This window comes from Lutra lutra, chromosome X (genome assembly GCF_902655055.1).
Source record: "Lutra lutra chromosome X, mLutLut1.2, whole genome shotgun sequence".
NCBI classification, from domain to species: domain Eukaryota; kingdom Metazoa; phylum Chordata; class Mammalia; order Carnivora; family Mustelidae; genus Lutra; species Lutra lutra.
Window position 1 is genome coordinate 97,680,393 of NC_062296.1, and position 13,219 is coordinate 97,693,611.

Consider the following 13,219-nt stretch of genomic DNA (forward strand, 5'->3'; position numbering starts at 1 on the left):
TTGTTCTTTCTCCAGCTCCTTTAGTGTAGGGTTAGGTTGTATACCTGAGACCTTTCTTGTTTCTTGAGAAAGGCTTGTACCACTATATATTTTCCTCTCAGGACTGCCTTTGTTGTGTCCCACAGATTCTGAACTGTTGTGTTTTCATTATCATTTGTTTCCATAAATTTTTTCAATTCTTCTTTAATTTCCTGGTTGACCCATTCATTCTTTAGAAGGATGCTGTTTAGTCTCCATGTATTTGGGTTCTTTCCAAATTTCCTCTTGTGATTGAGTTCTAGCTTTAGAGCATTGTGGTCTGAAAATATGCAGGGAATGATCCCAATCTTTTGATACCGGTTGAGACTTGATTTAGGACCAAGAATGTGATCTATTCTGGAGAATGTTCCATGTGCACTAGAGAAGAATGTGTATTCTGTTGCTTTGGGATGAAATGTTCTGAATATATCTGTGATGTCCATCTGGTCCAGTGTGTCATTTAAGGCCTTGATTTCCTTGTTGATCTTTTGCTTGGATGATCTGTCCATTTCAGTGAGGGGAGTGTTAAAATCCCCTACTATTATTGTATTCTTGTCGATGTGTTTCTTTGATTTTGTTATTAATTGGTTTATATAGTTGGCTGCTCCCACGTTAGGGGCATAGATATTTAAAATTGTTAGATCTTCTTGTTGGACAGTTCCTTTGAGTATGATATAGTGTCCTTCCTCATCTCTTATTATAGTCTTTGGCTTAAAATCTAATTGATCTGATATAAGGATTGCCACTCCTGCTTTCTTCTGATGTCCATTAGCATGGTAAATTCTTTTCCACCCCCTCACTTTAAACCTGGAGGTGTCTTCGGGGTTAAGATGAGTTTCTTGTAGGCAACATATAGATGGGTTTTGTTTTTTTATCCATTCTGATACCCTGTGTCTTTTGATTGGGGCATTTAGCCCATTAACATTCAGGGTAAGTATTGAGAGATATGAATTTAGTGCCATTGTATTGCCTGTAAGGTGACTGTTATTGTATATTGTCTCTGTTTCTTTCTGATCTACTACTTTGAGGGTCTCTCTTTGCTTAGAGGACCCCTTTCAATATTTCCTGTAGAGCTGGTTTGGTATTTGCAAATTCTTTCAGTTTTTGTTTGTCCTGGAAGCTTTTAATCTCTCCTTCTATTTTCAATGATAGCCTAGCTGGATATAGTATTCTTGGCTGCATGTTTTTCTCTTTTAGTACTCTGAATATATCATGCCAGCTCTTTCTGGCCTGCCAGGTCTCTGTGGATAAGTCTGCTGCCAATCTAATGTTTTTACCATTGTACGTTACAGACTTCTTTTCCCGGGCTGCTTTCAGGATCTTTTCTTTGTCACTAAGACTTGTCAATTTTACTATTAGGTGACGGGGTGTGGACCCATTCTTATTGATTTTGAGGGGGGTTCTCTGAACCTCCTGGATTTTGATGCTTGTTCCCTTTGCCATATTGGGGAAATTCTCTCCAATAATTCTCTCCAATATACCTACTGCTCCCCTCTCTGTTTCCTCTTCTTCTGGAATCCCAATTATTCTAATGTTGTTTCGTCTTATGGTGTCACTTATCTCTCGAATTCTCCCCTCGTGGTCCAGTAGCTGTTTGTCCCTCTTTTGCTCAGCTTCTTTATTCTCTGTCATTTGGTCTTCTATATCGCTAATTCTTTCTTCTGCCTCATTTATCCTAGCAGTGAGAGCCTCCATTTTTGATTCCACCTCATTAATAGCTTTTTTGATTTCAACTTGGTTAGATTTTAGTTCTTTTATTTCTCCAGAAAGGGCTTTTATATCTCCCGAGAGGGTTGCTTTAATATCTTCCATGCCTTTTTCAAGCCCGGCTAGAACCTTGAGAATCATCATTCTGAACTCTATATCTGACATATTACCAATGTCTGTATTGATTAGGTCCCTAGCCTTTGGTACTGCCTCTTGTTCTTTTTTTTGTTGTGAATTTTTCCGCCTTGTCATTTTGTCCAGATAAGAGTTCATGAAGGAGCAAGTAAAATACTAAAAGGGTGGCAACAACCCCAGGAAAATATGCTTTAGCCAAATCAGAAGAGATCCCGAATTGTGAGGGGGGAGAAAGGGGATAAAAAGGGGTTTAGAAAGAAAGAAAAAAAAAAAAAAACAAAAACTATTAAAAAAAAGAAAGCTGATAAAGAAAAAATATAAAAAGAGGAAAAAAATATATATATATATTAGATAAACTTTAAGAAACGTTAAAAAAAGAAAACGGTAAAAGTTAAAAAAAATTTAGCAGAAGAAGAGAAAAAAAAAATTGAAAAAGAAAAAAGAATTAAATTAACTGCAAGGCTAAAAAATCATGGGGAGAAAGCCATGAGTTCCGTGCTTTGCTTTCTTCTCCTCTGGAATTCCGCCGCTCTCCTTGGTAGGTGAACGTGGTCCTGGCTGGGTTTCCCGTTGATCTTCTGGGGAGGGGCCTGTTGTAGTGATTCTCAAGCGTCTTTGCCCCAGGCGGAGTTGCACCGCCCTTACCCGGGGCCACGCTGAGTCATCCGCTCGGGTTCGCTTTCGGGAGCTTTTGTTCCCTGAGCGCTTTCCGTAGAGTCCGGAGGACGGGAGTGAAGATGGCGACGTCCCGGTCTCCGGCCCGGAGGAGCCGATAGCCCGGGGCCCCACTCCTCAGTGCGCCCTCAGAGAACAGCGCCCAATGACTCCCATCACCCTGGCCTCCGGCCGCGCTCCGAGCTGACCGAGCCTGCGACCGGTTCAAGGCAACCCCGAGCTGAGAGTCACTCCTCGGCTCTGTCTCTGCAGCCGGCTTCCCCGTTCTAATACCTATAAGCTCTGCCACACTGAGACACCCCCGATCCTTCTGCGACCCTGCGGGACCTGAGGCCGCGCTGACCCTGCCTGGGCTTCACCCCGGTTAAGCCTCTGGAGCGATGTCCCTCAGCGGAACAGACTTTTAAAAGTCCTGATTTTGCTCCGTTGCTCTGCCGCTCGCCGGGAGCCGGCCCCTCCCCCCGCGGTCTATCTTCCCGTCGCTTTGGATTCACTTTTCCGCCAGTCCTACCTTGCAGAAAGTGGTTGATTTTCTGTTTCTGGAATTGCTGTTCTTCTTCTCTTCAATCTCCCGTTGGACTTGTAGGTGTTTGCAATCTTTAGATAAGCTATTTAGCTGATCTCCCGCTACCCGAAGTAGTCTCAGCTGCTACTTCTCCGCCATCTTGACTCCTCCCCCAGACGGTCTCCTTCTAAAGGATCCAATTACCAGTGTCCTTCTGAGTTAAGGGTCTTTCCCTTCCGCATTCTGAGCCGAAGTACAGCTTGTGCCTTGGGTATATGGGTGGGTATCTGGCCCATGTTTATTACCTTCTGTATTTTCTTTGATTTTTCTAGCTCTTTGCACTTTTCAGTATGTTCTTGTGTAACTTATTTCATCCCCCCCACCCCATTTCAAGGTATTAGAGAAGACATGTCTGTTGGTTTCTGTGCTAGGACGACAGTCTTTCCTTCTGATAACTATGCCATAGACGGTAATACTTAAGTGAGTGAACAGGCCCGCGTTGCCAATAAAACTTTATTTATAAAAACAGGCTGCAGGCTGTGATGCGCTAGATCTTTGTGGCCCAATCTGCAAGTTAGGAACCAGCCTTCCTCTCGCCCAGCTCCCTACGTGTGACCTACGTGAACTCATCTAGTATGGAGGTTCAGATACTGGCTACTTACAGGCGTATGGTCTACCTGGACCAAAGACAAAGGAATAGGACACAGTGTTACACGTCCTCCTCCATTTGCCCTGCTCACATTTATTGAGCACCTACTGTGTGCCGCATAGTACCCTATGTTTGAAGAGTACAAAGAACTTCACTCCTGGTCTGATGGTGGGGTGACCTTGTGAACGTCCTGCCTGTGTCGAGCTTCTAGAAACACCGCTCGCTACGAAGCAGAGATTTTTTTCCGTGCTCATCTCCGCTAAAAATAGCTGTTTATTTTTCTTACAGGTTCCCTCCATTTTTCGATGACAACCCGTTTGGCATTTATCAAAAAATCCTTGCAGGCAAAATAGATTTCCCCAGACATTTGGATTTCAGTGTAAAGTAAGTAAACCGTTTCCCTCCTCATCGGGGCGGGGGTGTGTGTGTTTATTTTTAAAATCACAGACCAGAACTCACAGAGCAGGCATCGCCAAGCAGGACGACATCCTGTGTTCTTATTAGGCTGTGCTCCGTGTCTTCTGGACAGTCAGGTTTTCCACCAGATGGGAAAAGGTGGTCGTCATTCTACCGTAATGATACTTAACCTTTTCATAACTCTTTGCCAGATTTTATGGGCCTTGAGAGAAATGACATTTACAATTAGCCAATACAGGCACTTGTGAATCACACTGAGTAACAGAACCATTGGGGTATTGGACGAAAAGGGTTCCTTCCAGCCATTCACCTCCTCTAGCTGGTTTTGCCGTTGGTGGGACTGTTGATGGCTTTAGCAGGCTGTCTCTTTTTCCTCCTGCTTCAATTACTTTCATTCTTAAATTCCTTTTTCATGCTGAAATTAAATGGCTGATGAACATCTGTTATGAGGACTTCTCTACAGCTTCAGTGTTAGTGACTTTGGTGTGCAGGTTATTAAATTCATGGTGACGGCGGGGAGAAAACTCAAGTTTTTAAAACTCCCAGAACGCTTTTGGCATTCCAGTTACCTTCGTCTATCTGGTCACCTAGTAGACATTTTTGTATCGTGATTTCTAGTTCTTTCCTTGCATTTCTCAGGTGAGCCAAGCCCAGCTGATCACAAGGTGGTTAACTGAGTTTAGTCAAGAACTACAATTTTTTCTCTTTTTGCTATTTTTTTAAAGTAGCCCATGGGCAGGGAGTACAGAGAAAACTGATTTCATGACACTGGGACAGCTGCCAGTTGCTTTTCTCACTGGTGAAGGTCATCTCACTCCTCCACAGAGGCTCTCCTTCCAAGTAGAAGACAGTGTTTCCCTGGGCTGGTTGGGCCTCAGAGGTGGTGGTGTGTTTGACACACCAGGCAAGTTTTAGAAGACAAGCAAGAAAACTAGGTTCCGTTAAAAATAGTCATCCAGAAGGCGGGCAGTCTGTCCTGTGAATGGTAAGACAGTGAGGCGCGAAGGGAGATTGAGCAGTCAGAACTTTCTTTTCTCTAGAAAGAAATGCAAAATGCTACATAGAGCTTCTCCCCCAGGGTCCAACTCCCATTAGACTTGAGTGACATTATGTCACATGGATATGCCAACATTTCCCAGTGGTTGGCTTTGATTGAAATCTACTCACGCACATTGGCAGATCACCTGGTTGGTGGTGACCTTAGACCATTGACATTCAGGGTAAATCTAGGGGGTATGGGCATCCGTTGTCTTGTGTGGATGCCCACTGGCAGAGTCCATCCTGAGGTATACAGCTGTGGCTTAGCTGTTGCTCCCTGTCAATAGAGTGTGGACTGTCCCTTGGATTCTCCAAGTCAGCCCCTTGTAGAATCCCCTGACGGTCTTAGGCTGGGCAGAACCTTGGGGGATATATTCCCCCATTGGTCCCCATTGCTTCTTCTTGCAAGCAATGACCTAAACTCTTCCAAAAGCTGGCTGGTTCTTGGTTTCCCCAGAGAAGGGACAACACACAAAATTGTAGGTTATTTCTTCCATCATTGGTGGGAAGGGCTCAGGTCGGTCATGAACATATTATGTTTATACCGTCCCATGGAAAAAAAAGGGACGACGACAAACATTAAGTTTAATCTACGTTTAGTGTCTTACTCCCTATGTCTCTTTTCCTTGTAGTCTATTCTGAGAGAGACCCATCAGGGTCTGCCCTGCTGTCCTTTGGTCTAGAATGCTCCTTGTATAGCAGGCTCTTCTTCTCTCTTGCCTAGGACCCCCGTGTCCCCAACATGGGGGCTCAGCCAGAGCAGGAACCTGGGATCCTTAGGTGCAGTTGCTGATTGCAGATGGTGGTTGAGAAGAACTTCACTTCTTCCCATTATTGTCTAGATCTTCCCAAGTTGGATGAGAAGCAGGACCCTAATGAGACTTGTGTATCCAAACCACTGCCGTTGGGTGCCATGATGGTCAGATTTTTACTTTCAAGTTCTCAAGGTCTTCTGTTGTTGTTGGTTCACACAACCTCGGCATTTGACTGTGTCCCCTTCCCGCCTGGGCACATGTGTCTTTGGATTGTCGCTAAGATTCCTTGTAGGATCTTAGGCAGCTGAAAGGACATTAGACCTTTGGGGCGTGTTGCCAACGTGGTAGACCAAAAACCTTCCCAGTGTTTCTTCCTGTCTCAGAGTGGTTGGAGAGAAGCCAGGCAGGATAGAAGCAAGGGATTGCCAGTGGCCACAGAGCCTGTCCCAGGATTGCAGGCACCTCCTGAGTTCCTACACGGCTTTGCCATATTGGACAGCCCCTTTACATCCGTACCCCTTGCTTTTGGGACTGTGCTGTTCTGTAAGCGTTCAATTTTATATTTTATTTTTAATTATTTTTATTTTTTTTAGGGTTCAATCTTATATTTTAAATAAAACTTCATTTATTTAGAACCCCAGTGTAGACCGCTTTAAGTACATGCACTAACAGTAAATGGTAGAAAAAGAGAAGGGAAAAAAACACATTTGTTGGGATTGTTTGAGAGTGTGGTGTTTGGTGATTCACAGTCTAGGCATAAGGCATTCGGGGGATCTTGGGACCCTGGACCTTCCCATATATTGCCACAGGACTTGGGATTCCAGAGCCTGTGGCATGAGTCTGGGGGTGTGCTCCTTAACCCAGAGCATAAGGTTCCTTTCAGTTTTTCAAAGTTGTATCATGGGTTTTTTGAAGCTGGACCATAGGTCTTTTGATTTGTCTGGGGGGTTTCAATTTATATTTGCAGTCAAATGCTCTACCACTGAGCTATACCCCCTCAATTTATATTTGAAGTCACTCGATATTACTGTCCATAATGTATTCTATGTGTTATGTGCAGAGACACAGACAAGCACAAATTTTATTTCCTTACCTTTCATTTATAGAACTAGCCTGTCTTCTGAATGTCTTGACATAAACTATCAGATCGTAATGGCCCTGTATTCTGAAGTGGATGGGGAAGCAGAGTTTAAGGGACTCACAGAAGTTTGTGTGTTATGGGACAGCAAGCAACATACAACCAGAATCCCATAAATAAGTAGCTCCTTAGGGCAAACCATGGCCATTCATTTTGGTAAAAGCAGATGTCTTCTCTTGGGCAAGGACAGACTCACGGGTACATTTTAACTGAAATGTCGCTATACTTGGGGCAGACACATAGTTTTCTCGCATCTTCTATTGAAAGGCTTGATTTCTGCACAATGATGTAATGGACCTTTTCCCCTTTGCTCTGTCCCTCTGTGTAGCCAGCCCCGCTTTGCATAAATTATTTAGAAACCCATATCGGTGAAGAAACAATTGTGAGCAAATGTGGAGGCAAAATGAAAATTGATCCTCCCTCCATTGCATAATGTGGTGGGTGGATTTTATTGCCTTTGACACACCGTGTTTGCTTGGGTCCGTATCAAGGTGCATCTTCTTTTTGTCTCATTCCCGCATGTAGAGACCTCATTAGGAAATTGCTGGTTGTTGACAGAACCCGACGCCTTGGAAACATGAAGGTCAGTGTTTGTTTTCGTACGTCTTATGCATGAGACACTCCCATCACTTGGCACCATACATACATTTCTATTTATAGAGACAATGGCACAGTGATCGTGTTTAATGGTGGCTGAAGTTGAGATCTGGGTGTCTGGGCATGTGAAATCCACCTGGGTCTATACCGCAACCCTTCTTCTCTCCAGACGAGTAAATGACTCACCCATCACCTCCAAAATGTCGGTATTTTGCTTAATTATTTCGACTTTTCAAATAACGTGATGGACCTATAACTCACGTACCGTACGTGCCTCCCCATTCTGAGCGTGCAGTACAGCACCGTTTACTATGTTTGCAGACATGGACAACCATCCCCAAAGTCAGTGTCAAAGAACTTTTCCGCCTTCTCGGAAAGAAACCCCATACCCTATGCTGTTGTTATCCAATCCTTTCATCCCTCCTGCCCTTTCTGTCTCTGTAGATTTCCCTGTTCTGGGCTTTCCTGTAAATGAATCACAGCATAAGTGATGTTCTGTGTCTGGCTCCTCCCATGTTTTCAGGGAGATGCTAGCAGGTGTCAGTGCTTTGTTTCTTTCTATGGACAAGTCACAGTCCATTCATGCATGGACCCCACTGTGTGTACTCATCCCTCTGCTGATGGACAATTGGGTTGTTTTCCACCTTTTGGCTGTTGTGAATAGTGCCATAACCGTGGGTGTGCACGTCTGTGTGGGAATTAATCATTTGAGAAAGTGTACATCATGTGTGATTTTCACAAACTTTTCATGTGGAGGGGAATATATTTAAGAGATGATTACGTAAATGATATGATATCTTATATGCACGTTTTGGTTCTGTTGTGGCACCGCTGAGTCTAAGAGAATCTGGGAACATCTTCTTAGCTATTTCTGGTTCTGGATATCCATGGAGAAACTTAATCATGGGTCCATACCTTGGTCTTGTCTACCGTAGTCTTGGGAGACACAGTAGACATGTGCGCGAGGCTTGATTCACACCAAGCTCTCAGGACCGTCTGTTGATGTGGGTGTATTTGTGTCCAGTGGCTGCTGTAACAAAGGAGCAGAGTCTGAGATCCAGGTGGGGCAGGGCCACTGAGATCCAGGCGGGTCAGGGTCATGCTCTGTCCCAAAGCTCCAGGGGAGGGTCCTTCCTCCTCTTCCAGCTTCTGGGGGTCCAGGTGTCCCTGGGCTTGTGGCCACATCCCTCCCATCTCTGCCTTTGTCTTCATGTGGCTTCTCCTCTGTGTCTTTGTCTCTCCTACTCTGTCTCTTGCAAAGACATCTGCCATTAGATTTAGGGCCACCCTGATTTGGGATGAGCTCTTCTCAGATCCTTCGCTTAATCAGATGTGCCAAGACCCTATTGTCCAAAAAAGTTATTCTGCACAGGTACCAGGTGACATTTCACAAACTTCATGTTATGTTCAGATCCATTGGCTTCTTACTATGTCACAGAATTCATGCGTTTCTGTCTTAACAATTCCCAACATTTAATAGATTAAAAAAGTTGCTCCAAGGGCCATATAAAGGGACGAGATGGGTAGGGTCAAAGGCTGAACAGCTGGGAGGGATTAGGGTTAGGGATAGGGTAGGGGATGAGGTTGGGGTTAGGGTTAGAGTTAGGGTTAGGTTTAGGTTAGGGTTAGGATTTTCAAAGACCATGATGCCATTGACATCTGCAAGTTGGCCATTGGTGTAAGCCTTGAGAGTGAAGGAGACAGACCATCAGAAACCATCTATTACACAAACATGGATAGTGTAATTGGAAAGTCCTGCTGGGTAGCTGTTAAGATATCTGAAGTGGACATGACGGGTTTGAGTCCTAGTCTTGTGACTTACTAGTATTGCAATACTGAGCCAATGACACCATTTAGTGAACTATGGTTTCTAGGTCTGTATGATGAAGATGCTAAATTCTGAAGAAAACCATCAGGATAAAAACAGGCGGGAGACTCAGAAATGTCCTTCTGTCTGTCTTATTTTATCTCAGGAGCCTGTATCAAAGTCCTAATCTGTGTGTGGTCCACAGTGGTCCTGACAAGATTTCTTTCTACTCTGAATGAAAGTGAACAAAACACAACACCTTTATGTATATATTTTCCCTCCTAGGTCATAGTCCAGGGACGATGACTCAAAACATGGCACACTTTTTAAATTTAATTTTACTTTTTAATTCTCTACTAAGTAGAGATTCTCTGGAGTGTTTTCTTCCCTGTCCTGTCAAAATTCTGTCTACTGACGGTGCCTGTTTCTTTTGAAGAACGGAGCGGATGATGTAAAGCGACACCGGTGGTTTCGAACTGTGGATTGGGAGGCGGTCCCACAAAGGAAACTGAAGGTACAACATACGTACGAGGATGACTCTTGGCTCAGCATCGTTACCTGTCTTCAGCAAGGGGCAGATTCTGATTCTGACTTGTTTACCTATAGCTGATACATAATTAATTTGTATAATACAGCTGATCATCTCAAATCATTAATAAGCCAAGATCCCTTTTCAGTGGAAATCTTAGTGCTACAGAGACACCTAGAGGTAATGGGTTAAGACCCCACATTTTACAATTGGGTTTTTTGAGACCTGGCTGTGTCCCTCACTTGAACTATGACTAGGATGAGTCCCACCAGTTTCTAATTGGGAAAGATAAATGTTGTAACATAGATCATGTGTTTGTCCAACATTTATGGATAATGTACAGTGATGGTGGTAGTATTTTCTAGCTCACCTTTCTTTGAACTGAATATATACGTGGGCATACACACACAGCACACACACACACACACATCTTTTTAAAAGATTTATTTATTTTAGAGAAAGAGAGCATATACATGTGAGGGGGAACACAGGGGGAGGGAAAATCTTAGCCTGACTCCTAGAGCTGCTGGGGACTTGATCTCACGACCTTGAGATTGTGTCCTGAGCCAAAATCAACAGTTGGACACTTGACCCAGAATTGAAATGTATTTTTTTATTTTCATTTTTTTTTAAATTTTAAAAAAGGTTTTAAGGATTTTATTTATCTATTGACAGAGACACAGTGAGAGAGGGACTACAAGCAGGGGGAGTGGGAGAGGGAGAAGCAGGCTCCCTGCTGAGCAGGGAGCTCGATGCGGGGCTCAATCCCAGGACCCCGGGATCATGACCTGAGCCAAAGGCAGTGGCTTAACAACGTAGCCACGCAGGTGCCCCTGAAATGTATTTTTGACAGGAATCTTTAATAATGACATTCTCAACCTTTGACTTTTAGAGTCAATGGAAGGACTTTAAAAATGTTTATGCCTGGCCCCCAACCTAGAATGTAGGGTTCAGCCCAGACCACCAGTGTCTCCATGAACTGTTTTTAAGTGTTTTAGTGTATTCAGTGACTAATTTGTTAAAATTAAATAAACAACATATTTTCATCATTCAAAAACCAAATCAGTATTAGAAGATGTGCATTACTGAGTGTTACTCTCTTGCTCTATTTCCTCCCAAAGCCCCTTATTTTTATAAATAAAGTTTTCTTAGCACACAGCCACCTGCCTTCATTTACATGTCATCTGTGGCTGCTTTCCCCCCACCAGGGCAGAGCTGACCATTGAGCACAGAAATTCCTCTGCCTGCAAGACCAAAAATATTTACTGACTGGTCCTCTATGGGAACCTTTGGCTGACTTCCTTTTCAGTGCCAGTGACCTCATTTTATTGATGTTGCATTGAGGCTTGGCATTGGTGATACTGTCAGTGGAGTCTGCTGTTGTTGACATCTTTCTGGAATTTTCCAAATTCTGGCCACTGGAGCAGCTACTTCAGTATCACTCAGACCTGGGCAGGCCTGGGGAGCTGCGTGAAGAAGCATCTGGGTGGTTCTCCAGTCTAGAATTTAAGAAGCAAGAGCGGGCTACCATCTTTTCTCCCTTCGTTCCTCATAACGCACCATTGGTGGACACCTTACTCACAGTATTTCGGGTTCAAAGCTTTCCATGTTCATAAACAAACCAAGGACAACTTTGGTTTTTCTGTGCTTTTTTCCCCCAAATCATCTCTGTTGTTATGTAAGGGTGTAGACATAAAGGGCTGCACGTCCCATCCAGGTGTGCACTGTTTCCTCCTGACTGTGCCTCTGTGTTTCCCCCCGGCCCTGCAGCCCCCCATCGTGCCGAAGCTATGCGGCGAGGGTGATACCTCGAACTTCGAAGCGTACCCTGAGAATGACTGGAACACGGCCCCTCCAGTGTCGCCGAAAGATTTGGAAGTCTTCAAGAATTTCTGAGGACGGGAATCCTCCTCTGGAAGGTGTATCTTTAGACACAGTAATTATGAATCAGTGAAGTTGATGTGTTCCCCCATCAAGGGGATGTTGCTGTTGGTGGAGCAGGGCTTCCCTCATCCCCGGGGACTCAAGCAGTGGGGCAGAGCTAGATGGAATCCTTCTAGCATCAGCTTGGTCAACACCCTGGGGTGTGTTACTCAAGACATGAGGTGTGGCCCAGAGATAGCATTGCCTCGAATGTCCCACTCCCCAGACACACCTGTTGGGGCAGAATCCACATCCAGCTAAGATCCCTGTGAGATCTGTGTGCACCTGACAGTCCAGGGCACAGCCCCTTTGGTAAAAAAAAAAAAAAAAAAAAAAAAAAAAATCCCTGAGTCCTTGTGTTCTAGAAACCCTGAGTTCCAGACCAGTATCCTCCCAGATACCAACCAAATATTTTTGGAAGGGTTTTTTTTTAGGACCCCTTTTCAGTAAAAACTGATGATGGCAGTAAACACCTATGATGGGATTGGCTAAGCTCCATTTGATGTTTAAAAGAAGGGATTTTTGAGTCATTTCTTTGAACCTTTACAGTCTGTGACTCTGTGTCTGTGGAATCGATGAGTTTGAAGGATCTTTTGAATGTGGGTAGTGAAGATCGTTCAGTTTCTCCCAGTTCTGTGAGGAGCTTGGTGATGTACACCACTTGGTTTTTCCTTCTCATGACATGCAGGCAAGGAAAATGGCAGGAAGGAAGAGAAGCAAGATACAACCAATGAGCGTTCTCCTCCTTGACTTTTCTTGTTTTTTTGTTTGTTTGTTTGTTTGTTTGTTTTGGCTTCTGTTTATCCCCCCAACAGTAATTTTTTTTTTTAAATAATGTTTTTTTTTAAAGATTTTATTTATTTATTTGACAGAGAGATCACAAACAGGCAGAGAGGCAGGCAGAGAGAGAGGAGGAAGCAGGCTCCCCGCTGAGCAGAGAGCCCGATGCGGGGCTCGATCCCAGGACTCCGAGATCATGACCTGAGCCGAAGGCAGCGGCTTAACCCACTAAGCCACCCAGGCGCCCCCCCCAACAGTCATTATGTGGAATGGGAGAAATAACTGGTCAATACAATGTTCAAGTTGACACCGTTCTAGAGCCCTCACCAGAGGGACACGTGTACCAGAGACCTCTACTCTCTGCTGGTCTTGCCACGCAGATCCCGAGGGGAAACCTGCCTAAACGTTAAAATGTGGAAACAAAAATTCAGTGAGAGAGAAGACAGGTGTCCCTGTGGATGAGAAGGGAACATGTCTGCTTGATGGGTTTTAGTCTTTTCAGCACATAATGACCGTTCTCCGGAGGTTCTCTTAAAAAAGACTCTC

General features: G+C 44.2%; 1 protein-coding gene across 1 annotated transcript in view; it reads left to right on the forward strand.

Annotated features, from left to right (window-relative positions):
• Nucleotides 1-13,219, forward strand: part of PRKX (protein kinase cAMP-dependent X-linked catalytic subunit) — an 86,925-nt gene that overhangs the window by 67,388 nt on the left and 6,318 nt on the right. The window contains exons 5-8 of the mRNA XM_047715226.1: nt 3,978-4,073; nt 7,563-7,620; nt 9,878-9,955; nt 11,741-11,889. Of these exons, the coding sequence (XP_047571182.1) occupies nt 3,978-4,073; nt 7,563-7,620; nt 9,878-9,955; nt 11,741-11,866 (358 nt within the window). The 3' untranslated portion in view covers nt 11,867-11,889. The remainder of the gene's footprint in view (nt 1-3,977; nt 4,074-7,562; nt 7,621-9,877; nt 9,956-11,740; nt 11,890-13,219) is intronic.